We start from the raw sequence: 24,793 nt of genomic DNA, 5'->3' as shown, positions 1-24,793 counted from the left end.
CGACGATTAGCTCCGTCCACAGAGGCGGGACAACCGACTATCATCCAATCACTGGGCTAGAAAAAGATCCGAATCAGAATCAGCTTTATTCAAGGAATTCGCTTTGGTGACTGGTGCTTGAACAGTGAAAGCCTCCGTAACACTTATTCGGAATTAGAAGGAATCAAGCAGAACCATCTCATCTCATCTCATTATCTCTAGCCGCTTTATCCTGTTCTACAGGGTCGCAGGCAAGCTGGAGCCTATCCCAGCTGTCTACGGGCGAAAGGTGGGGTACACCCTGGACAAGTTGCCAGGTCATCACAGGGCTGACACATAGACAACCATTCACACTCACACCTATGGTCAATTTAGAGTCACCAGTTAACCTAACCTGCATGTCTTTGGACTGTGGGGGAAACCGGAGCACCCGGAGGAAACCCACGGGGAGAACATGCAAACTCCGCACAGAAAGGCCCTCGTCGGCCATGGGGCTCAAACCCGGACCTTCTTGCTGTGAGGCGACAGCGCTAACCACTACACCACCGTGCCGCCCACAATAAGGCATACTTTACTTATTTAAAAACCTATAAATTTGGTAAAAGTACTTGTAAAACTAGCAAAACCACTATGTAAGCAGAGGATATAAACAGCTGAGTTGCTCCAAACTTCCACTAAGCCACATCATCGCATACGTCACTTCTGCAGGAGGCCCGTCTGGTATTTTAATAAAAATTTATTTTTCTAGAACACTGTCTGGTCTCCGAAAATGAATGCTTGACTGTTGAAATCTACGAATACTTTTACTTCATATAAGTTGGAGTAAATACGCTGGAGGATCCCTTTAACAGAGTGGAGGGCTGAAAGTTTGTAGTTAGTGATCTGTCTGAGCCCTTTCCAGACAGACTTAGAGTCATTGGCTGAGAACTGGTGTTGGAGTTTCTCAGAATGCAGTTATGGCCCTTTTCCACTACCCTTTTTCAGCTCACTTCAGCTCGCTTCAGCCCGACACGGCTCGCGTTTCAACTACCAAAGAACAGCACGACTCAGCTCGCTTCAGCCCTGCTTAGCCCCTAAAACTCGCACGGTTTTGGAGTGGGGCTGAAGCGAGCCAAACCGAGCCGAGTGAGGCTGGGGGCGTGAGCAGACACTCCCCTGTGCACTGATTGGTGAGGAGGAGTGTCCTCACATGCCCACACACGTCCCGCGAGCACGCTGGGATCTGTAAACACCGTAAACCCGGAAGAAGAAGAATTACGAATTACGAGAATTTCTGAAGCCTTATGCGCCTCGCCTCATCTATACACTCTTGCCAGTATCTGTTGGCGTTGTCGGTGACAACAAGCCACAGCACCAAGACCAGCAACACTAACGACTCCATGTCCTCCATGTTTATTGTTTACTATTCGGGTCGTGAGACTACCGCTTAAAAGCTCACTGATGTCACTGTTTGCGCTGCTTAACGACATCACATGACGTCCACCCACTTTCGCTAACTCCACCCAATGTGTCCACCCACTTCCAGCCAGCACGGTTCAGCGCGGTTGTAGTCGAAATGCAACTCCAACAGCCCCGCTCAGCTCAACTCAGCCCAACTCAGCACGGCACGGCTCAGCCCGACTCAGCCGCGTTTGTAGTGGAAAAGCAGCATTATTTAGCTTCTCTCACTGCCTTGCTAAATGTTCCTAGACTCTTTAAACCTGTTCCTGCCCCCACTTCTGAATGTTTCTTCCTTTTGCCGCCTTAGCTGTCTGAGCTTATCTGTGAACCTGGGTTTGTCGTTATTGTAACACACCCTGTTACGTGATGGAATGCAGCAGTCCTCACAGAATCAGAATTACTTTATTAATCCCCGGAGGGAAATTCAAATTTGCTACAAAGCTCCTGAATCAGAGAAGAAGTAAACATGTCTAAAAATAGAAGATAAAATCGTCTGAAAAAGAATAAAAATAAAATAAATTTAAAGAAGTTCAATAACTTCAAATAAAAGCAAAATGAAGTGATTCTATGTACATGATTCCTATATACATATATTACACCTGAATTAAGAATACAATATACATGGTAAGACAGTGTACCACAGTTATACAGTGGCATTGTACAGCTTGACTGCAACAGGAAGGAATTATTTCCTCTGTCTCTCAGTTGTGCAGCAAGGAAGAATCAGCCATTTACTGAACGTGCTCCTGTGGCTGATCAGCTCCTCATGTAGATGATGGGAAGGACAGTCTAAGATTGTCTTTATTTTGGACAGTGTCCTCTTCTCCAACACCACTGTCAGAGAGTCCAGTTCCTCGCCTAACAACATGGCTGGCCTTCCTGATGATCTTATTGAGTCTGTTAGTGTCCTTCATCCTCAAGCCGCTGCCCCAGCAGATGACAGCATACAGGATGGCACTGGCCACCACAGACTCATAGAACATCCGCAGCATCATTTGGCAGATGTTGAAGGACCTCAGCCGTCTCAGAAAATAGAGATGGCTCTGGCCCTTTTTGTATGTTGTGTCCACGTTTTTGGACCAGTCCAGTTTATTATCCAAGTACACCCCCAGGTACTTATATTCCTCCACCACATCCACACTGACCCCTTGGATGTTAACAGGTGTAGGTGCAATAGGCTTATCAAATCAGTCTCATGTAAAAAGGGATCAGTCTCATGTAATAAGGGATCAGTCTCATAAATTCATTAATCATTAATTCAAGTGTCTAATAGTTTATAGCTAAGCTATTAAAATCAATGGAATAACTTAGTGGTGATGTTGCTATAGTTTATTGAGTATTGTAGCTCTAATATAATATGTTTACTCTAGATCTATAACATTCATATAACAACCAAATGGATGAAGGCAATTAAAATACTTATTTGGCAGAGGTTGGCATTCAGTGGGTGTTGTAGCAATAAACAGGACACAGTTTATTCCAAAGATACCATTTATTGAAATAGCTGACATGAATTAGCAAACTAATACTGATCAGATATAGCAACAATAGCAGCTAAGGGATAATTCAATATAAATGGTGATACAATGTATACAAATAAGGATCAGTAGTGTATATGATAATTAAGGCACTAATGGTGATCAGAAGTAATAAGTTATATGCCAGTGTTACAGTGTAGGGGCGAGTGGATGTTAAAATGTGATAGGGAAATCACATGTTTGTGTGTGTGTGTGTGGGTGTGTGAATGAGTAAGTGTGTGTGTAAGAGTGTGTGTGTGTGAGAGTGGAATGCGAATGGAATATGTGAGCCTTGTGCCAGGCCGTGCCTAGAGGGGGATGATCGATGGAGGGAATTAAAAAGAGAGAGAGAGAGAGAGAGAGAAAGAGAGAGAGAGCGCATGCATGATCTAACTAAATACAGATAGTAAACAAAGTAAATCAAACAACACGCGGTCTAAGACCGACTTTCATGTGAATCAAAATGCGTACATTTAAACCATAAATGAATTCAAATGAACAACACTCTTCACATTAATTAGCCACAACTAAGACTAACAATTGCCCAGATGCCAGCCTTACTTGAAATCGCTCTTGCTTGTCGACTGAAAGTGCGCCGTCTGTTATTCGAAGACAGCGCAGAGCACAGGTCCAAGGAGAGAACAGTTCTATTCCTTTCACTTTTACAGCTTGTCAGCTGAAGATCTTCAGTGTTCCGTTGGTTGTCCGATGATCTGGAAGGAATCTTATTTATAGTTCGTCGATGTTGAGAAAGGGAAAAGGGATCCGGTTGCCTTTTCTCTTTGAAATACTGCATGGGCTGCAGTAACTAACTGGTTCAATTATTATTACAACTCTGCGAAGGTCAAATACATTGAACTTTGGCTAAAGGTCCGGTATCAATAGCTCGTTCTTTGTTCTCTGTCCTTCTGTTGCACTGATGTACGGCTTCTCTTTCACGCGTGGAATCCACCACCAGAGAGAAAGAATTTCGATTCCGCCCCGCGAGTTTAAAGCACAGTCGTGATGTCACTGTATTTGGTATCCGGTATCATCTCTGTATCCAATACCATTACAGGGAGTCAGAAGAATGGGCGGAGATAGAACATGGCATCGAGTACAGGGATTGGTGTGTTCATAAATGGTTACTATGGTTATAAGCATGGCAATCAATCCCTACACAGAGTTCACCAGAGCCATGATTCTCTTCAGATCAACCACCAGTTCTTTCGTCTTCGTCACATTGAACTGTAGGTGGTTCTTCCTGCTCCATGTGACAAAGTTGTCCACCACTGTCCTGTACTCACTCTCATCACCACCAGTAATACGTCCAACCACTGCAGAGTTATCAGAAAATTTCTGGAGGTGGCAGGTCTCCGTGCAGTAGCTGAAATCAGTGGTGTAGAGAGTGAAAAGGAAAAGAGAAAGGACAGTCCCTTGTGGAGCCCCGGTGTTGCTGATCACTCTGTCCGACACATAGCACTGCAAACGCACATACTGTGGTCTGCCAGTCAAATAATCCACAATCCAGGACACCAGTGGGGCATTCGCCTGCATTGCTGTCAGCTTTTCATTCAGCAGAGCCGGCCGGATGGTGTCAAAAGCACTGGAGAAATAAAAAAACATGATCCTCACAGTGCTGGCTGGCTTGTCCAGGTGGCCGTAGACTTTGTTGAGCAGGTAAATGATTGCATCCTCTAATCCAAGACGGGGCTGGTAGGCGAACTGAAGGGGGTCAAGAAGTGGTTGGACCATAGGCCAGATCTGCTCCAGGATGAGTCTCTCTAGGGTCTTCATGATGTGTGACGTCCATGCCACGGGCCTGTAGCCTTTGAGGTCACTGGGACGTGGCTTCTTCGGTACAGGGACGAGGCATGACGTCTTCCACAGCATGGGGACCCTCTGAAGACCCAGGCTCATGTTGAAGGCATACTGAAGTACTCCACTTAGCTGAAGGGTGCAGGTCTTCAGGGCCCTGGGGCTAACACCATCCGGGCCTGCTGATTTTCCTGCATGGAGTCTCTTCATCTGTCTTCTCACTTGCTCCTCGCTGATGATCGGTGTGGAGGTGACAGGTGGGGGAGGGATGAAGGTGTTTCTTGGGGTGGATGCTCAGCCAGGGGGTCTGTTGAGGAGGTGCGAACGAGGTCCTGAAATGGGGATGAGGTTGGGCAAGAAGAGGCAGGGGAGAGGAGAGAATGTGAAGTGTGTGGTTGTAGCTATCCCGCAGAAGAGTGGTGGTGATGGGTTGGGGTCATGCCATAGAATCTGTTGAAGTAAAGATTCAGCTCATTCGCCCTTTCCACATTGCCATCCACTCCTTCACTGTTGGTTGGCTTGTAACCAGTGATGGTCTTCATTCCACTCCAAACCTCTCTCATGTTGTTCTGTTGGAGTTTCCACTCCAACTTCCTCCTGTACTTTTCCTTGGCCTCCCTGATCGTTGCTCTCAGTTCACACTGTACTCCTCGCACCTCCTCCTTGTCGCTGGCTCTGAAAGCCCTCTTCTTCTCATTTAAGAGGGCTTTGATGTCTTTCGTTACCCACGGCTTGTTGTTGGGGTAACAGCTGACAGTCCTAGCTGGGACAATGGTGTCCACACAGAAGTTGATGTATCCCGTGATGCACTCTGTGAGCCCATCAATGTCATCTCCATGGGGCTCACACAGTGTCTGCCAGTCCGTCACCTCGAAGCATCCCTGCAGTGTCTCATTGGCCTCATCTGTCCATCTCCTCACTATCTTTGATGTAGTGGGCAGTCTCTTCACCAGAGGCACATAGCAGGGGGAGAGGTAAATCAGATTGTGGTCTGACCTGCCCAGTGGGGGGGAGGGGGAAGAGCTGTAAGCCTCTTTACCATTAGCATACAGCAGGTCTATTGTTCTTCCCTCTCTGGTAGGACAGTTCATAAATTGGGTGAAAGTGGAAAGTGTTTTGTCCAAATTAACATGATTAAAGTCACCCGAGATAGCAATGAATGCACTCGGGTGTTGAATCTGTAGCCGGGCTATTGCAGAGTGAATAGTGTCACAAGCAGTGTTCAGGCTTGTAGAGGGGGGAACATAAACAGCCACCATGATGACATTAGAAAACTCCCTGGGCAGATAATATGGACGAAGTCCGGCAGCACACAGCCGAAGCCGACATAGGATGTCACAGCCTTCATGTACTCATCCAGACTATTGTTAGCAGTCCTGAACACATCCCAGATTGTACAGTCCAAGCACGCCTGAAGGTTCTCTGCAGCCTCATCTCTTCACATCTTTGATGTCCTCACTGCAGGTTTCCTCAGCTTTAATTTCTGCCTGTATACAGGAATCAGGTGGACCATGACGTGGTCAGAATGGCCCAGTGCAGTATGGGGGACGGTGCGATAGGCATTGTTGACTGTAGTGTAGCAGCACTGTAAAAAAAAATCTGTCATTTTAACAGGAAAACCCTGGCAGCTGGGGTGACCAGAAAATCCCTGTAAAAAATACAGCACCCCAGTAGATCACTTTACTGGCGAACATGTAAAGTGATTTACAGTGAATGAAATCACGGCTGAAATCACACTAAAACACTGCACTTGCTGCAGTTAATAACACTGTTGGGTGGTTGTTTACATTTTAATAACTTTGCCTAAATGTTGTTAAAAATCGTTAGAATTCAGTTAGAAATGGTTGGGAGTTGGAACTGAATAGTGTTTCTAGTTTCATGCAGGCTGGCATAAGCAATACGCATAGCCCAGAAGGCTATGTACTTTTACTAAGAAAAACCCTTCATTCTGCAGTAAGTGCATGTCAAATTGACACAAGTTTTCTGTTATGAGTGTTACAGTATTTCTCTGTTTTGTTACCAGTACTTGTAGCTTTAACAAATAAATTTGCTTTAAATCACATATTGATGTTGTAAATGTAACAAAAACGTTCTGTTTACTGGTTTACAAAATTTAACAGTGATTTGAACAACAAATATATGTTTCGGGGTTTACAGTGCTGTTCTGTATGCATTTCACATAGTTTTACTGTAAATTTCACAGTCATTTTTTACAGTGAGTGATCCAAAATATTGTCATCTCTGGTCAGGCATTTAATAAGCTGTTTGTATTTTGGTAGTTCATGGCTGAGATTAGCTTTGTTAAAGTTGCCAAGGACAATAACTAGGGAGTCCGGGTCAGTCTGCTTCACACCCAGTATCACACAGCCAATAAAATTCTTCTGTAGTGCAAGCATCTCAATCATTAATTTGTATTTTATTATTTTATTTAGAATATCTATGCTTATGTATGCTTTTTGGAATTTATGATTTGTTATGATTAGTTTTTTTATTACTTCATTATTTGTTGCTAAAATGCAAGGCTTCTTCAAATTAAAAAATAAAAATAAATACAAAAAATATAACCAAAAAGATATTTATGCTATTTATTGCGACTTTTGGTAAATGCAAATAAAGCTAATACAATACAGTAGAATAATACTTGACAAAATATTATGTTTTGTTTTGATATAATTTAAAATAATAAGTTAGTTATTACATCATATTAAGTAACCACTTTGTCCTAGTAAGGGCTAAGTGTCTCACACACACACACACACACACACTTGTACTTCTATTGTTGTGGGGACACTCATTGGCATAATACATTCCCTAGCCCCTTACACTATCCTTATAGCCAAACAAAACCCAAAAAATAGATGCCGTTTGCTGATCACGGCAAGTGCCTTGATATGCCCCCCCCCCAACCAAAGTTTAAAATAAGAATAAAACTTTATGGGGGCGTCGTGGCTCAGGTGGTTAAGGCGCCATACCATGAATGCGGGCGACCCGGGTTCGATTCCGGCCCGAGGTCATTTCCCGATCCCTTCCCGTCTCTCTCTCTCCCGCTCATTTCCTGTCTCTACACTGTCCTATCCAATAAAGGTGCAAAAAGCCCAAAAAAAATATCTTTAAAGAATAAAACTTTATAACAACAATTTATCCATTTTAAAAGTTATGATACTGTTAAAAATAGACTTACTTGGATGCAGCTATTTGCACTGAAACCAGATATCCACCTATGACATAACTGGATCACTAGTACGCCATTTAACTTCATTACACAGAGCCATCAAATACAGCCTTCTAATTCTAAAAATAAAAAATATCCCCAGGTGCCACTGCTCTCTCTCTCTCTCTCTCTCTCTCTCACTGTTCACTATTTCAGATGGGTTAAATACAGAGAAAGAACTTCACTTTGTGACAAATAAAGGCTTCTAATCAGAAATTTTCTGTGACTATCTGATTTTTGCTGGCAACAAAATACACAAATCAGTAGACTTCACTTTTATAAAGTTCAAATCTCACACAGCTAGATAACACATATGCAGTACTGACACAGATACTAGTAAACAATTGTCATAGTTGTTGTCATAGCACAAATGCGATTCTTGCCATCTAAAAAGATCACTTTTCTCAGTGAATAAAAACAAACAAAAGCATGTCACATAAAAATACAAGGAAAAATTACATTTTTGGGGAAAAAAACAAAAAACCAAAACAAAAAACCAAACCAAAACAAAATCCACTGTGAGTAGCCGGTGATGGAGTTTCTAGGCAGCAAACAGCCTCCTGATTGGGTCTGTGTATGTTCACTGTTTACTTGTGTGTGTGTGTGTGTCCCTATAATATTAAGCCACTTATATTTACAAATAGTTTCCAAAGCATAAAACATTTCCGTTACGTTTACTTTCAGGGCGGTACGGTGGTGTAGTGGTTAGCGCTGTTGCCTCACAGCAAGAAGGTCCGGGTTCGAGCCCCATGGCTGGCGAGGGCCTTTCTGTGCGGAGTTTGCATGTTCTCTCCGTGTCCGCGTGGGTTTCCTCTGGGTGCTCCGGTTTCCCCCACAGTCCAAAGACATGCAGGTTAGGTTAACTGGTGACTCTAAATTGACCGTAGGTGTGAATGTGAGTGTGAATGGTTGTCTGTGTCTATGTGTCAGCCCTGTGATGACCTGGCGACTTGTCCAGGGTGTACCCCGCCTTTCCCCTGTAGTCAGCTGGGATAGGCTCCAGCTTGCCTGTGACCCTGTAGAACAGGATAAAGCGGCTAGAGATAATGAGATGAGATTTACTTTCATTTATCAGAAAAACTTTATTTATCACATGTACACTTAAGCATGGTGGCACGGTGGTGTATTGGTTAGCACTGTCGCCTCACAGCAAGAAGGTCCTGGGTTTGAGCCCGGTGGCCGACAGGGGCCTTTCTGTGCGGAGTTTGCATGTTCTCCCCGTGTCTGCGTGGGTTTCCTCCGGGTGCTCTGGTTTCCCCCACAGTCCAAAGACATGCAGGTTAGGTTAACTGGTGACTCTAAATTGACTGTAGGTGTGAATGTGAGTGTGAATGGTTAATTGTTTGTCTTTCTGTGTCAGCCCTGTGATGACCTGGCGACTTGTCCAGGGTGTACACTGCCTCAAACAGTAATGCTAACACTAATACAAAATAGTTATTATTATTAGTAGTAGTTGTTTAAGTACTGTTAATATTACTTGTAGTCCCATTTTCGCTCCATGACAGTGACATGTCTCCACAGCGCCCCCTGCAGGAATCCGATAGCATTAAAACTGAATGAGATCAGACTGGTGATGAGAGAGAGCTTCATGCACACACACACACACACACGCGCGTCTCTACAGCATCACCATGTTCTTCTGCTGGGGCGATTCATCCAGAGGACAGCTCGCTTTCCCCGGCACTGGAGGGACAGGCATCACCACACCGACTTCAGTCAACTTTAATGAACAACTCGTTCAGATATCTTGTGGAGAACAGCACACTTTATTCCTGACAGGAAGCGGACAGGTGTTGTCCTGTGGCAGAAACTCTAAAGGACAGCTGGGACGCTCCAAGAGCAGAGACACCAAACTGCCAGGTATACACACACAGAATATATATATATATATATATATATATATATATATATATATATATATATATATATATATATATATATATGTATGTGTGTCCATACACACAGAGAGAGAGAGAGAGAGAGAGTTAAAGTTTCATACTGTCAAAGTGTTACGTAGTGCTTAAAGAAACACTTTCTATTTTGCCAAAGTATCTGAGTTTCGTTTTCGTTTCTGCGGTTCTGCTCTGTGAGATACCTGGCACACATCCATCTACACAACCCAATACACTGAGAGATAAAAGACTGTACAGGCATCTGTGTATACATTAGCTTTTTATGTATTTATACGATGCATTCAATTCTTATGCTGCTTATTTACTTGGCCATGTGTTTAATTATATTTAAATAATGCACATGATAAGATAATATACAGTATAGTGGTGCTTGAAAACTTGAGTTTGAGAAGACTTTCGAATGTTCTGTAATTCTGTATAAATATGACCTAAAACATCATCAGATTTTCACACATGTCCTGAAAGTAGATAAAGAGAACCCAGTTAAACAAATGAGACAAAAAATATTATGCTTAGGGCGGCGCGGTGGTGTAGTGGTTAGCGCTGTCGCCTCACAGCAAGAAGGTCCGGGTTCGAGCCCCGTGGCCGACGAGAGCCTTTCTGTGCGGAGTTTGCATGTTCTCCCTGTGTCCGCGTGGGTTTCCTCCGGGTGCTCCGGTTTCCCCCACAGTCCAAAGACATGCAGGTTAGGTTAACAGGTGACTCTAAATTGACCATAGGTGTGAATGTGAGTGTGAATGGTTGTCTGTGTCTATGTGTCAGCCCTGTGATGACCTGGCGACTTGTCCAGGGTGTACCCCGCCTTTCGCCCGTAGTCAGCTGGGATAGGCTCCAGCTTGCCTGTGACCCTGTAGAACAGGATAAAGCGGCTAGAGATAATGAGATGAGATGAGATATTATACTTAGTCATTTATTTGTTGAGGGTGGCACGGTGGTGTAGTGGTTAGCACTGTCACCTCATGGCAAGAAAGTTCTGGGTTTGAGCCCAATGTCCGACAGGGGCCTTTCTGTGTGGAGTTTGCATGTTCTTCCTGTGTCTGTGTGGGTTTCCTCCAGGTGCTCCGTTTTCCCCCACAGTCCAAAGACATGCAGGTTAGGTTAATTGGTGGCTCTAAATTGACCGTAGGTGTGAATGTGAAGGTGTGTGAATGGTTGTTTGTCTCTATGTGTCAGCCCTGCGATGACTTGTCCAGGGTGTACCCCGCCTCTCACCCATAGTCAGCTAGGATAGGCTCCAGCTTGCCCGCGACCCTGCACAGGATAAGCGGTTACAGATAATGGATGGATGGATTATATCAGTCATAATTTGGAGGTAAAATTAGAGGCAGGTGTTTTCAGGAACATCTGGCATGCATCAATTCACAGGTGGATTTTTATTCCACAAAGATATAATTGTTCAAGCTATTTAAAGTACTCTTCATGGCACTGCAGAGGTTCTTAAGGTCAAAGTGTGTTGTTTGATTCAATTCATTTTACAATTATGCTTCACTATTTTAATACACTGAAAAAAATCACTCATGGATCAATATATAGGATTAGTCAAAATTATGTTAATACTTAAATGGTAGAAACCATTTATTCACAAAACATACATCATATGTGCAAGATGATTTACAGGCCGGTTTCAACCTGTTTGCCATCGTGTTCAACACACAAAAATCAGTGAGCAACAGTACCACTGTTACCAACAGTAACAGTGAGCCCGGACACACATTTCGCGGGGAAATGTCACCCATGGAGTACGTCTATCTGCAGGAGAAAAATAATCCATTAGTGTTAACATAATTTTGACTAACTCTGTATTTAAGGACAGAATTTCCACTGAATAAGTCAAGTCAAGTCAACTTTATTGTCAAATATGCTATACATGCTCGACATACAGCACAGATGAAATTTCAGTCCTCTCTGACCCACGGTGCAAACAGGCAATGCAATAAATAAAAATAAAAATAGAATAATTGAAAAAACAAACAATATAAACAGTATAAACACTCTAGATAAGAACTAGACATAGACTAAACACTCAGACAAACAATATAAACAGTATAAATAAACAGTATAAACACTAGATAAGAACTAGTATAAAATACACTCTCAGAAAATAAAGTACATTATTGTACCGTTAGGGGTACAATGGCTTGGCACTGGGGCAGGACTCTATTGACCCATGATTTTTTTTTTCCCAGTGTACACAAAATCTCACTACAGCTTTTTTTTTTAGAGCCCTTGCTTCAGAAGTTATGGAGGTCTCTCTCTCTCTCTCTCTCTCTCTCTGTAAATGTCTCTCACTCTTGGTTTCCCTCTGTGTTTTTATCTCTCTCTCTCTCTCTCTCTCTCTCTCTCTCTCTCTCTGTAAATGTCTCTCATGCTTGGTACACCCCCCCCCCCCCCCCCCCTTTTCTGCAGTGAAGATTGAACGCTTGGGAGGTGTAGCTGCAATAGCATGTGGACAGGACCACAGTTTGGCTCTGTGCGATTCAGGTCAAGTTTTTTCCTGGGGAGCGGGTGGAGAAGGTCAGCTGGGCCACAGCAGCCCGGTGGCAAAATGTCCCAAACCAGTGTAAGTATAAGACAAGGGTGTGCAAAGACCATCGGCCAACATGATGCAATTTTTCCTCTAACTTGTTAGTGGCACCAGATTGTGTTAACACAGCTATATTCCAAGAGCCTTTTTAAATCTCAGACTACAACTTTTAATTAATTTACTGAATGATATTTAATTGTGGCTACAGACAAAAAGTGCAAAGTTAACAGTTGATAACCCCCTTCTCAAAGAGCTGGAAATAAGAGTACTTCGTCTAGAGCCACAGCAAATGTGTGTGTCTCATATGTCAAGAGACTGTTATAGTAGTTCAGGAATTTAATATCATGAGACATTATAAAACAAATTATTGGCAATACAAAAATATTTAGAGGATGAAAGGGCAGAGAAACTGACGCAGCTGGAAGCTATTCGTGCAGAAACAAATTTTTATCAGAGCAAAACCAACACAGACTATTACTAGAGATAATAAATAGCGATATATACAGCCACTAAGCTTTGAAAACCTTTCAGGAAATTTTAAAAGAGTCCTTAACTTAAATGGTTATTGCTAATGTTCCAAAAGGGGCGGCACAGTGGTGTAGTGGTTAGCACTGTCACCTCACACCAAGAAGGTTCTGGGTTTGATTCTAGTGGCCGATGGGGGCCTTTCTGTGTGGAGTTTGCATGTTCTCCCCATGTCTGCGTGGGTTTCCTCTGGGTGCTCTGGTTTCCCTCACAGTCCAAAGACATGCAGGTTAGGTTAATTGGTGGCTCTAAATTGACCGTAGGTGTGAATGTGGGTGTGAATGGTTGTGTGTCTCTATGTGTCAGCCCTGCGATGATTTGGTGACTTGTCCAGGGTGTACCCCGCCTCTTGCCCATAGTCATCTGGGATAGGCTTCAGCTTGCCCGCGACCCAGCACAGGATAAGCGGTTATCGATAATGGATGGATAATGTTCCAAAAAGAAGCACTAATTTATGAATATCATCTTGCATGTCACATCTACACATTATACCCTGCTGCAGTTATTCTATCCAGCTATTTAAACTAAAATTAAATTCAGTATACTGGAGCGTTAAAATAATATTTTGGTGACCAGCCCTTGAATATTTTGATGAGGTCTAATCTGGCCTCATTTTGGCCACCCTTGGTATAAGACAACCCATTTTATAATTTCTATTTATTGCAGCTAAAAAGGGGGGAAATGTAACAGTTAAGGGCCTTGAGAAAAAAAAAAAGTTTGGCATTTCAAATCTCCAGACTCCCTGAAATGATCCTGAAAGATTAGTACTGTCCTGCCATGATCATGACCTGTCTTATACTCATCTCAAGACCCCTGTGTAGTCATATCCAGCATCCTTCATATTAACACATTTCATCCTGTGTACTGTAATGATTTATAATATCTGATGTCACCCTGAGGAAGATAGGTTCCAATCTCTGAGGGGAGGGGGTCCCATCTCTGGGACTGTTTTCTTGCCACTGTCTAGACCTGGTTAGCTTCAGAGAGTGCTCTAATAAGTGTTATAAGTGCTATGCAAGTAAAATTGGATTGAATTGAATTAATTTATATCCTGAGTACCCTCACATCCCAGTCAGCTTGTGTGCCCAGGGTCTGTATTTGGTTGTTCAAGGTGTGGCACTTGCACAGGAAGGGGCTAGTTGCACCAGAGCCTTTCAGCATTCCAGAGACTTTGCATGCAACATCAATTGCTGGCGTAGGGTCAAAGAGTGAGAAAGTGTGTGAGCATTCATGCATGCAGAAACGCTGACTAACCTGCGTGACTTTTGGTGCCTTTTTATACTCCCCTGACTGTTTGATGAGGGTGAATTAAGGCACTGATTATGCCACTCCAGCTGTGTGTGATCAGCGGGCTCCACCCCATGGCTACGTTGCTTCTGGCTGTCCAAAACAATGGTACTGAAGCACCATGGGTACAGTTGTCTGAGGAGTGGTGTGTTGCTTTGGCAGCGGTTTCTTTGGGCCACTATCACAAAGGATAAAAGCATCTATGAATTTATTAATAACACAACAATTTCTCAAACTCAAACATCATTCTACTTTTCCAGGCCACTTCAGATACAATTACCTTTCCAGATCCCAGTGGTGCAGGTGGCTTGTGGAGATTTCCATTCTTTGGCTCTAACCAAGGGTGAGTGTGTGGAGTAAGTTTTTCAAAGCCAGTAACCTTTCTCAAAACATGAACTAGACTAAATAAATGAATGCTGAACATTGACATGGCCAATTATAATAGTACTGAAACCTTTGTAAAACATGCCTCTCCATCTTGAAGGAGGTGAAGTCTTATCATGGGGTCAGAATAAATATGGGCAGCTGGGACTGGGGAAAACAGTGGACCTGCAGCCGAACCCTGCTCTGGTACGATCTCTTGTCGGAGTTCCAGTCATTCAGATCTCTGCTGGTGGAGCTCACACACTGGCACTGGCTCTCCCAGCTCAGGTGTTCTGCTGTGGAGCGAACAGTGTTGGACAGCTGGGTCTTAACAGGACAGATATAAAAGGTACTGTTTTACATTTTGCCTTATGTAAGATATTGAGCACTATTTTAAAAAGTTCCAGTATTCACTGTGCATGTGGTTGGTTAAAAATACAGTCTAACAAAAAAAAAATTCTCCATACACATACTCCTTGGAGTAGAAATATTTGGATTCTTTCTTTATTGTTCAGATGTATCATGGTCTGTAAAAATATAGATGATGATGGATGTATGGGACACCCTGTACAGTGGTGCTTGAAAGTTTGTGAACCCTTTAGAATTTTCTATATTTCTGCATAAATATGACTTAAAACATCATCAGATTTTCACACAAGTCCTAAAAGTAGATAAAGAGATCCCAGTTAAACAAATGAGACAAAAATATTATACTTGGTCATTTATTTATTGAGGAAAATGATCCAATATTACATATCTGTGAGTGGCAAGAGTATCTGAACATTTGCTTTCAGTATCTGGTGTGACCCCCTTGTGCAGCAATAACTGCAACTAAACGTTTCTGGTAGCTGTTGATCAGTCCTGCACACCGGCTTGGAGGAATTTTAGCCCATTCCTCCGTACAGAACAGCTTCAACTCTGGGATGTTAATGGGCTTCCTCACATGAACTGCTCGGTTCAGGTCCTTCCACAACATTTCGATTGGATTAAGGTCAGGACTTTGACTTGGCCATTCCAAAACATTAACTTTATTCTTCTTTAACCATTCTTTGGTAGAATGACTTGTGTGCTTAGGGTCGTTGTCTTGCTGCATGACCCACCTTCTCTTGAGATTCAGTTCATGGACCGATGTCTTGACATTTTTCTTTAGAATTCACTGGTATAATTCAGAATTCATTGTTCCATCAATGATGGCAAGCCATCCTGGCCCAGATGCAGCAAAACAGGCCCAAACCATGATACTACCACCACCATGTTTCACAGATGGGATAAGGTTCTTATGCTGGAATGCAGTGCTTTGCTTTCTCCAAACATAACACTTCTCATTTAAACCAAAAAGTTCTATTTTGGTCTCATCCATCCACAACACATTTTTTCAATAGCCTTCTGGCTTGTCCACGTGATCTTTAGCAAACTGCAGATGAGCAGCAATGTTCTTTTTGGAGAGCAGTGGCTTTCTCCTTGCAACCCTGCCATGCACACCATTGTTGTTCAGTGTTCTCCTGATGGTGGACTCATGAACATTAACATTAGCCAATGTGAGAGAGGCCTTCAGTTGCTTAGAAGTTACCCTGGGGTCATTTGTAACCTTGCCGACTATTACACGCCTTGCTCTTGGAGCGATCTTTGTTGATTGACCACTCCTCGGGAGGGTAACAATGGTCTTGAATTTCCTCCATTTGTACACAATCTGTCTGACTGTGGATTGGTGGAGTCCAAACTCTTTAGAGATGGTTTTGTAACCTTTTCCAGCCTGATGAGCATCAACAACGCTTTTTCTGAGGTCCTCAGAAATCTCCTTTGTTCGTGCCATGATACACTTCCACAAACATGTTGTGAAGATCAGACTTTGATAGATCCCTGTTCTTTAAATAAAACAGGGTGCCCACTCACACCTGATTGTCATCCCATTGATTGAAAACACCTGACTCTAATTTCACCTTCAAATTAACTGCTAATTCTAGAGGTTCACATACTTTTGCCACTCACAGATATGTAATATTAGATCATTTTCCTCAATAAATAAATTACCAAGTATAATATTTTTGTCTCATTTGTTTAACTGGGTTCTATTTATCTACTTTTAGGACTTGTGTGAAAATCTGATAATGTTTTAGGTCATATTTATGCAGAAATATAGAAAATTCTAAAGGGTTCACAAACTTTCAAGCACCACTGTAAATCAATGGGAAATAAAGATGGCATAATGCCAACCAGTTGGGTACCATAAATAAGAATAAAACACTTTGCGGCATGCATTTATAAAATAAACAACGGTAAGGTGTGATACGACCAATTTGAAATACTGTTACTGGTCATTTCCAATAACAACAACTCCCAACATGTTTTATTCCTCTTATGCCACAACAAATTCCAATTTATTTAGTACAGAACAATGTTATATTTTTTAAACTGTTTAGAGTTACATTTAATGTTGTGCAACATCAGTAAGACAAGTACGTTCTTGTTATTGCTTACATTATAACAGCTACAAAGAGTTGTTCCCAAGCCACCAGTCATTGGTCTCAGTTGTTGCAGAATGTTGCACAAAAACTGCAAGGCCGTCTGTCCTGAAGACTTTCTTGATCAGATCTCTGATACTGATATGGATGACCTATTCAGAAACGAGCTGACTTTCTGCAAGCTTCTTGTTGCCAATGCTTTAAGATAATTTCAGCTTAGAAACTATCAAATTTCATGTGATATCAGTCCAGTGTTTCATATCAAAAGTGGCCTGATACTGATACTTGGTGCGTCCCTATTTTTAGCCGAAGTGACTTACAGGTGGGGCAGAAACCAATCACAACAGTTAAGCATTAAGGGCCTTCTTCAAAGGTCCAACAGGGACTCTTTGCATGTCCTGGGATTTAAAAGCACAATCTCGCCACTAACACAGTACTTACCTAATGAGATCCATCCATCATCCATAACTGCTTATCCTGTGCAGGGTCGCAGGCAAGCTGCAGCCTATCCCAGCTGACTATGGGCGATGCCCTGGACAAGTCGCCAGGTCATTGCAGGGCCAACACATAGAGACAAGCAACCATTCACACTCACATTCACACCTATGGTCAATTTCGAGCCACCAGTTAGTCTAACCTGCATGTCTTTGGACTGTGGGGGAAACCGGAGCACCCGGAGGAAACCCACGCAGACATGGGGAGAACATGCAAACTCCACACAGAAAGGCCCCCATCAGTTATTGGGCTCGAACCCAGAACCTTCTTGCTGTGAGGCGACAGTGCTAACTACTACATCAATGTACCGCCCTACCTAATGAGATCTCTCTTCTTTAGTATTCTGCCTGATGGCTTCAGCCATCAAAGTTTATAGGGAAGGATGACAGTAGTGGTTTCCTGTTGCTTTCTACTGGATTATTATGGAGGCTTTCTTCTCCCAACCATTCACACCTATGGACAATTTAGAGTAGCCAGTTAACCTAACCGCATGTCTTTGGACTGTGGGGGAAACTGGAGCACTCAGATGAAACCCATAAAGTCACGGGGAGAACATGCAAACTCCACACAGAAAGGCCACTGGGCTCGAACTGAGAACCTTCTTGCTGTGAGGTGACAGTGCTAGCAACTACACCACCGTGCCGCCCCACCTGATGAGATACCAATCCCCAAATTGGCATGTTGGTCTTTCTATAATAAGGAAGGCTAATAAAATATTGTATCTTGCAGGCCGATTTGCAGTACGTGCAGTTCCAGCTTTGAAGAAGTTAGGGGTTTCTTCCATCAGCTGTGGAGCAGCTCACACTGCTGTCCTCACTAAGGTGATGTACCTTATGTACGAATGACACAAGGACGTAGACAAATAGTGGAGTCAATTCATATTTGTCCACATTGGTTAATGGGAATTCATTCTTTTAGTTTCTTTTAATTTGTCCGACATGTGTGCTACGGAACATTTACACAAGTTCCACACAAATATTCTACATTTTCTGTTGATAGCATTCATACAGATTCCAGTCCATCTGCCTCATCATGTAATTTCTGAAAGTTTGCTATTATTTTCAGGCTGGAGAGGTATACACATTCGGAGAGGGAACTCATGGTCAACTTGGACACAACTCTACCAATAATGAGCTTCTACCCCGGAAAGTTGAAGGCATTGATGGACCTGCTAAACAAGTAACCTGTGGCAGGTGATGAAGCAATAAGATACAGGGCTTTGAACCGGTTCAAGGAACGAAAACGAAAACCGGGAACTTTTTCTATTTCACATGGAACAGAAACGAAACCAGAAACTTTATTATTTTTTATGTTCCGGAACAGAAACGCTTATTAAAAATAATGGTAACCGGTTAATACCGGTTTTTATTTCGTTCCTCAAAGTTTCCGTAGCCTACAAATAAAAAAGCCATGAGTGTCTGAGCAAAGAAGAGCCTGAACGTTGCAACCTCCCTATTGGCTGTTTGTAAAAATGTATCAATTGTTGCCCTTCCCACGGGAATCATTGCGGGCTCGAGAGACGAGACCTGACGAGTTAGTTTGTTGGTAGCAGAACAAAATGTCTGGACACAAATCGGGTTTTCAGAAAAGGAAAGAAAATAAACAGAGGGTTGAAAATACAAAAAAGGAGGCAGAAAATGCAAAACGAGTTTTAAGGTAGGACAAATGGTTACTTTTTTAAGGCAGCCCGCCGTGGCTGCAGGCTTTCAGTTGTCATTGAATGGTTACTTTTCTGAGGCAGCCCGCCATGGCTGCCTGCAGGCTTATTTATTATAGCCCATTTAGTTAAAATAGTTGATATAAAATGTTTATAGTTATGTGATGGTTGTCCTGATTGAGACTGGTGTTTTGTTTTGTTTTTTTTGGGGGGGGGGGGGGGGGGGGGGGTGTTGCGCGATGTTGCACCCGGGTCCAGATTAGGGCAGAACCGGCCCTGGCTACATTTCAGGTGTAGTTTGTTTTATGTATGTATGTACTTGCATAGATGTGTACTTGGTCTTCCAATATGGCGCCTAACAAAATCTCGCCGCGCGGTGACGTCATGCGGTAGCCCTCTATGGACCCTTTTCACGTGACGTCACGACAAACGCGGCCGCCATTTTGGACATGTACTACCAGTAGTTTAGCACAGCCAGCATTGAGGAACGGCAGCAAAGAAAGTGTTTATTTTCAGCAAGACTTCCATCATGCCACTATATTGTTGTGCACCTGGATGTAGTAACCATCAACAAACAAGGCAAGGGTTATCATTTTATCGGATCCCGACGGAGAAGATGGATAGCGGCCATTAACAGATTGGCAGCCCTTGGCATACCAGCGCTTGTGTAGTGACCACTTTGTTGGAGGTAAGATGAATAAAATTAGCCAGAAAAGGCATTACATTGCTGTTAACATTCTGTGGCAGCGAGTGTGTAACCAAATAGGCTAAAATAACCCATTGTAACCTCTTTGTTCTTCTGTAGTAGCTATTAGCTAACGACATTAGCTAGCGTTGTGTTCCTTTGCTGTTGGTAGACTGTAGGACAGATCAGAGGCAGTGTCCTACAAACAGCGCTTAATTTGAGGGGGAGCAAGCCGGAGCGCGCTCCGGAACCTCGGGCGTTGGCTCCGGCAGCTATTTACATTGGATCCAGTGATCCGACACCTCTCTTGACTATGTAACAAAAAAAAAAAAAACGATTGTCTTTAGGCTTGCCATCCTTCCACTTGCGAGTGGTAAGTGATCTGCGCTGGGATCACACACACAGCGGCTCAGTCCCGAATCGTGGCTCGTGCACTTCACTCACGCGCTGTGTGAGCTGCACAGGGCCGGAGTGCGCACCCTCCAGAGGGCACTCGCTGTTCAGGGCGGAGTGATTTGGAGCGCAGGATGCCTGCGGAGCCGAGCGTATCCTTGTATTGGTGTTGCTGTGTGCACACTAATCGCTTTTAAAAACGTTAATCTGATGATCTGCTGATACGGTCTAATGTAAACATGGGCTAAGTGTTCAAAACAAGAGGAACATGTATTTGTCTCTTAAATCCAGGCCGTTCCCTGTAATCTCTAACAACGGTTGGAGAAATAGTGAGTGCACAAACCGTAGAAGGTAAACTGTACACAGCGCCAGGGCAGTGTGATGGTATGTCTACTTTTAGATTGTGTTAGCTTATCAATGAACACACTCGTCACTCGACGAGTTTCACGTCTTTACGACGGATACTTAAATGTGTGTTAGGTATTATTGTTGCAGTCTAAGCGGTCATTGTAGCAGCTAGATGAGCGAGAACCGAAAGGGTCTGTGCCATAAACCGTTATTTCTGTACGGCGTTGCTAATGTGTCGTTACTGTTGTTATTTCTCCCTCTGCTCGCCCTGTAAATGCCCTAGGTCGCTGGATAGCGAAGGTGTTTTCTGCATCTCGCTCCTTTTTCTTGTATGTTCTCCGTTTGTCGCCTTCCTCGCATTCAAACCAATTCGAGCCGAAGTCTGCTACATGTCCAAAATGGTGGTCGCGTTTACGAAGGTCACGTGACTGAAAAGGGTCTATAGGGCCTGACTAGCCTTTGGTAACACACTAAACGAATTCTCTTTCATTTTTGGCACTTTTTCTGTTTGTGTAGATGGGAAGACATACTGAGAATCCAAATCGCCAACATTTGAAATAATAATTGTTTTGAATTATTTCTTGTCTTATTTAATGAAGGTTGTAATAGAATTAGCCTACATTTGGCTTAAGCTGGATGAGACAGAGACATAATTTTATAGCCATTTGTTAAACAGCTGACAGGGAACGTAATTAACCGGTCCGGGAACGAAATTTTTTTTGTTCTAACCGGTTCGGGAACGTCTATTTAATGGTGGAACCCAAAACCGGAAACGTTAAAATTCCGTTTCTGTTCGGAACGAACCAATAGGAAAAAAATTCTGGTTCAAAGCCCTGATAAGATATGCACGGAACAGGTTCTCTTTCATTTTTACAACAGAGAGAACAGCTTGCTTGTGCAAATTATATGCATAGTTAGTGGGTGTGTAGTATATGATTTACAAATGACATCACGTGCAAATATGAGGAAGGAAACTATGCAAATAATGCATCTGCATGTGATAATTGTTCTGCAGTGTCACAGAGATTCCTAGAAGAGTGAATCTGAAACTTATATTAGCGTAATTGTATATAATCTATGAAAGCAAAAACAGGAGTAGGGACGTGAGAGTGTTTTTCTTTTCATGAGGTATATATAAAGAAAACCATTTTTAGAGGCTCTGTTTAAATGCTGTTCGGAGGTGTGACCGCTGATGAATATGTAACCAACTGTAGTGTTAAATCAAAATTTCTTGGTAATTTGGGATCCCAAAACATTGTTTTTGTAAAGAAACAATCAGAAAGTGATTTTTTTTTGTCATCAAGTGAAAGAAAGAGGCTTATGCATATTTAATACCGACCTGCCCTTCTTTAATGTGTATACACAATGAGCATTCCCAAAGTTAATTCTGGCTGTAGTAAATCATATTGTGGGTGCAAAATGAATATGTTTTACTTGACCCCACCCTGTACCTTTTGCAGCTTTAAACAGAAACACTAAATTGCGCATACATTAAGATAAACATCCAAAATATACGTTATTTTGTTGATGGAATGAATGAAATCCTCTGTAGCCTCTGGTAGTAAATCAGCTTGCATTTTTTTTGTTGATATTAACATTTATATTAAGGTATAAAACATGACAAGGTGTGCTGTTATAGGAAAATAATCAACAACAGGGTGCTGTGATGCTGCCCAATATGAAGTAGTAATTTTCCTACAAAACGTCCTGACGTGTTTTATTCCTCTTATATCATAGCAGGCTGACAAATTTCTCATCTCATCTCATTATCTCTAGCTGCTTTATCCTGTTCTACAGGGTCGCAGGCAAGCTGGAGCCTATCCCAGCTGACTATGGGCGAAAGGCGGGGTACACCCTGGACAAGTCGCCAGGTCATCACAGGGCTGACACAGAGACACACAACCATTCACACTCACATTCACACCTACGGTCAATTTAGAGTCACCAGTTAACCTAACCTGCATGTCTTTGGACTGTGGGGGAAACCGGAGCACCCGGAGGAAACCCACGCGGACACGGGGAGAACATGCAAACTCCACACAGAAAGGCCCTCGCCGGCCATGGGGCTCGAACCCGGACCTTCTTGCTGTGAGGCGACAGTGCTAACCACTACACCACCATGCCACCCGCTGACAAATTTGATTTGTTAAAAAATTTGGGATTTTACTTTTTATCCATTTATAGTTACATTTAATTTCGTGGAATGTCTGCAGCCTGTCATGTTACAGAGGAACTGCAGAGACCTTGGTCTCAAAGGTACACCTTTACCTATGACTGTTACAAAGCATTGATACTGGAGACTTCTATAAATATTACAGATCTCCTTACAGAAAACTTCACAATATATTATGATTACACACATTTTTCTTTTCCATATACTCGTATGTGGAGCATCTGCCATACAGGTCTCTGTGTAAGTTGTTACTACAGAAGCAATAACATATTCAAAGGAGTGCATAAATATAAACCTGTGATTTAAATTACAGCTGGAACTACTGTCAGAGCTGTGGCTATAGAAGATGAATCAACGCCTTCTAATCTTTAAATAAGGATGAAAATAAAGAAATACGGATCTTTAAATTAGGATTTTTCATCTCACGACTTATGAGTAGCGAAGTAGTTATTACCAATGATGTTGCTTTGTTTCGCTTCTTCTTCATATGGCATTGAGAATTTAATAATATGCATGTTCTTGTTTCAGTATTCAATATCAGATGATAAACTTGACTAAGTTATGACTGTTAATCTACACCACAACAGCCACCACACTCTGGTTCTGATGCCATCTGGTATCCTCTTCATATTTGGCCGTGATGTCCAAGGTAAGGCGAGTGGTGGCACTGAGAACAGCCTGCAGCCAGTAAGACTAGAAGGAGATTGGAGCAGCTCAGGAGCAGGGCTACACACAGGTACACAAGCCTCTAGTACACTTATTCATTTGCCTGACAGTTTTACCCAGAGTGCTTTAGAAATAAAGATTAATACAGCATATGCATATATGCTACAGAGCTAATTTATGGGAAAATTGTTTTAATATTATTACCAGAAAGTAGTATATTGCTAGTTGACTCATATGGCTGTACGCTAAGAGGAATGAAAGAGGCTGAGGACTAGTGAGTGTCAGAGCCACTATCCAAGATGAAACAACAAAGCTCCATGAGTACATCAGGGAGATGGCCCCGAATGATGAAGTGCTTAGTGAATACCTCAGGCAGCAGAAACCCAAGAAGGAAGTGCAAGAGGAACCATCATGGAAAGACAAACCACTGCACAGGCAGTACCACTGGCAGATATAAGAAGTGGCTGATATTGAAAAATCTTACCAGTGGCTGGATAAAGCTGGACTGGAAGATGGCTTAGAGTCACTAATCATAGCTGCACAGGAACAGGCCCCAAGCACAAGATCGATAGAGGCCAGGGTTTACCACACAAGGCAAGACCCCAGGTGCAGACTGTGCAAAGATGCCCCTGAGACAATCCAGCACATAACAGCAGGGTGTAAGATGCTAGCAGGAAGAGCATACATGGAACGCCAAAACCAAGTGGGTGGCATAGTGTACAGAAACATCTGGGCCGAGTATGGACTGGAAGTCCCAAGGTCTTTGTGCCGAATATGGACTGGAATGACCAACCTAAAATCCTGTGGGACTTCCAGATAAAGACGAACAAACTAGTAATAGCTAACCAACTGGACATGGTAGTGGTGGACAAACGGGAGAACAAGACTGTGGTGATAGATGTGGCAATACCAAGTGACAATAACATCAGGAAAAAGGAACTTGAGAAGCTTGAGAAGTATCAAGGGCTGAAAGAAGAGCTAGAAAAGATGTGGAAGATGAAGACACCAGTGGTCTCTCTGGTGATAGGAGCCCTAGGTGCAGTGACCCCCAAACTGGGAGAGTGGCTCCAACAGATACCAGGAACAACAGCCAAGATCTTTGTCTAGAAAAGCGCAGTCATAGGAATAGCTAGGATACTGCACAGGACCCTCAAATTCCCAGGCCTCTGGTCGAAGACCCGAGCTTGATGGAAAAAAGACCACACAAAGGAGGGGCGAGTGGGGAATTTGTGTGTGTGTGTGCGTATATGTATGTATGTATGTATGTATGTATGTATGTATGTATGTATGTATGTATGTATATATAAAATGCACATTTTAACATAATTTTATTTGCATCCCAATTCTCAATTCTAGAT

General features: G+C 42.8%; 1 protein-coding gene across 3 annotated transcripts in view; it reads left to right on the top strand.

Moving 5' to 3' along the window:
- The first annotated feature begins 9,547 nt into the window (after positions 1-9,547).
- LOC132889697 (probable E3 ubiquitin-protein ligase HERC6) overlaps positions 9,548-24,793 on the top strand; it is a 51,295-nt gene continuing 36,049 nt past the window's right edge. For all 3 annotated transcript variants that reach the window (XM_060926450.1, XM_060926449.1, XM_060926451.1), the window contains exons 1-7: positions 9,548-9,804; positions 12,264-12,417; positions 14,454-14,536; positions 14,678-14,905; positions 18,243-18,334; positions 18,579-18,706; positions 23,357-23,505. In XM_060926450.1, the coding sequence (XP_060782433.1) occupies positions 9,576-9,804; positions 12,264-12,417; positions 14,454-14,536; positions 14,678-14,905; positions 18,243-18,334; positions 18,579-18,706; positions 23,357-23,505 (1,063 nt within the window). In that variant the 5' untranslated portion in view covers positions 9,548-9,575. The remainder of the gene's footprint in view (positions 9,805-12,263; positions 12,418-14,453; positions 14,537-14,677; positions 14,906-18,242; positions 18,335-18,578; positions 18,707-23,356; positions 23,506-24,793) is intronic.

This window comes from Neoarius graeffei, chromosome 7 (assembly GCF_027579695.1).
Source record: "Neoarius graeffei isolate fNeoGra1 chromosome 7, fNeoGra1.pri, whole genome shotgun sequence".
Classification (NCBI taxonomy): domain Eukaryota; kingdom Metazoa; phylum Chordata; class Actinopteri; order Siluriformes; family Ariidae; genus Neoarius; species Neoarius graeffei.
Note: the sequence above shows the minus strand (reverse complement) of the source record. Positions and strands in the feature narration are given on the sequence as shown.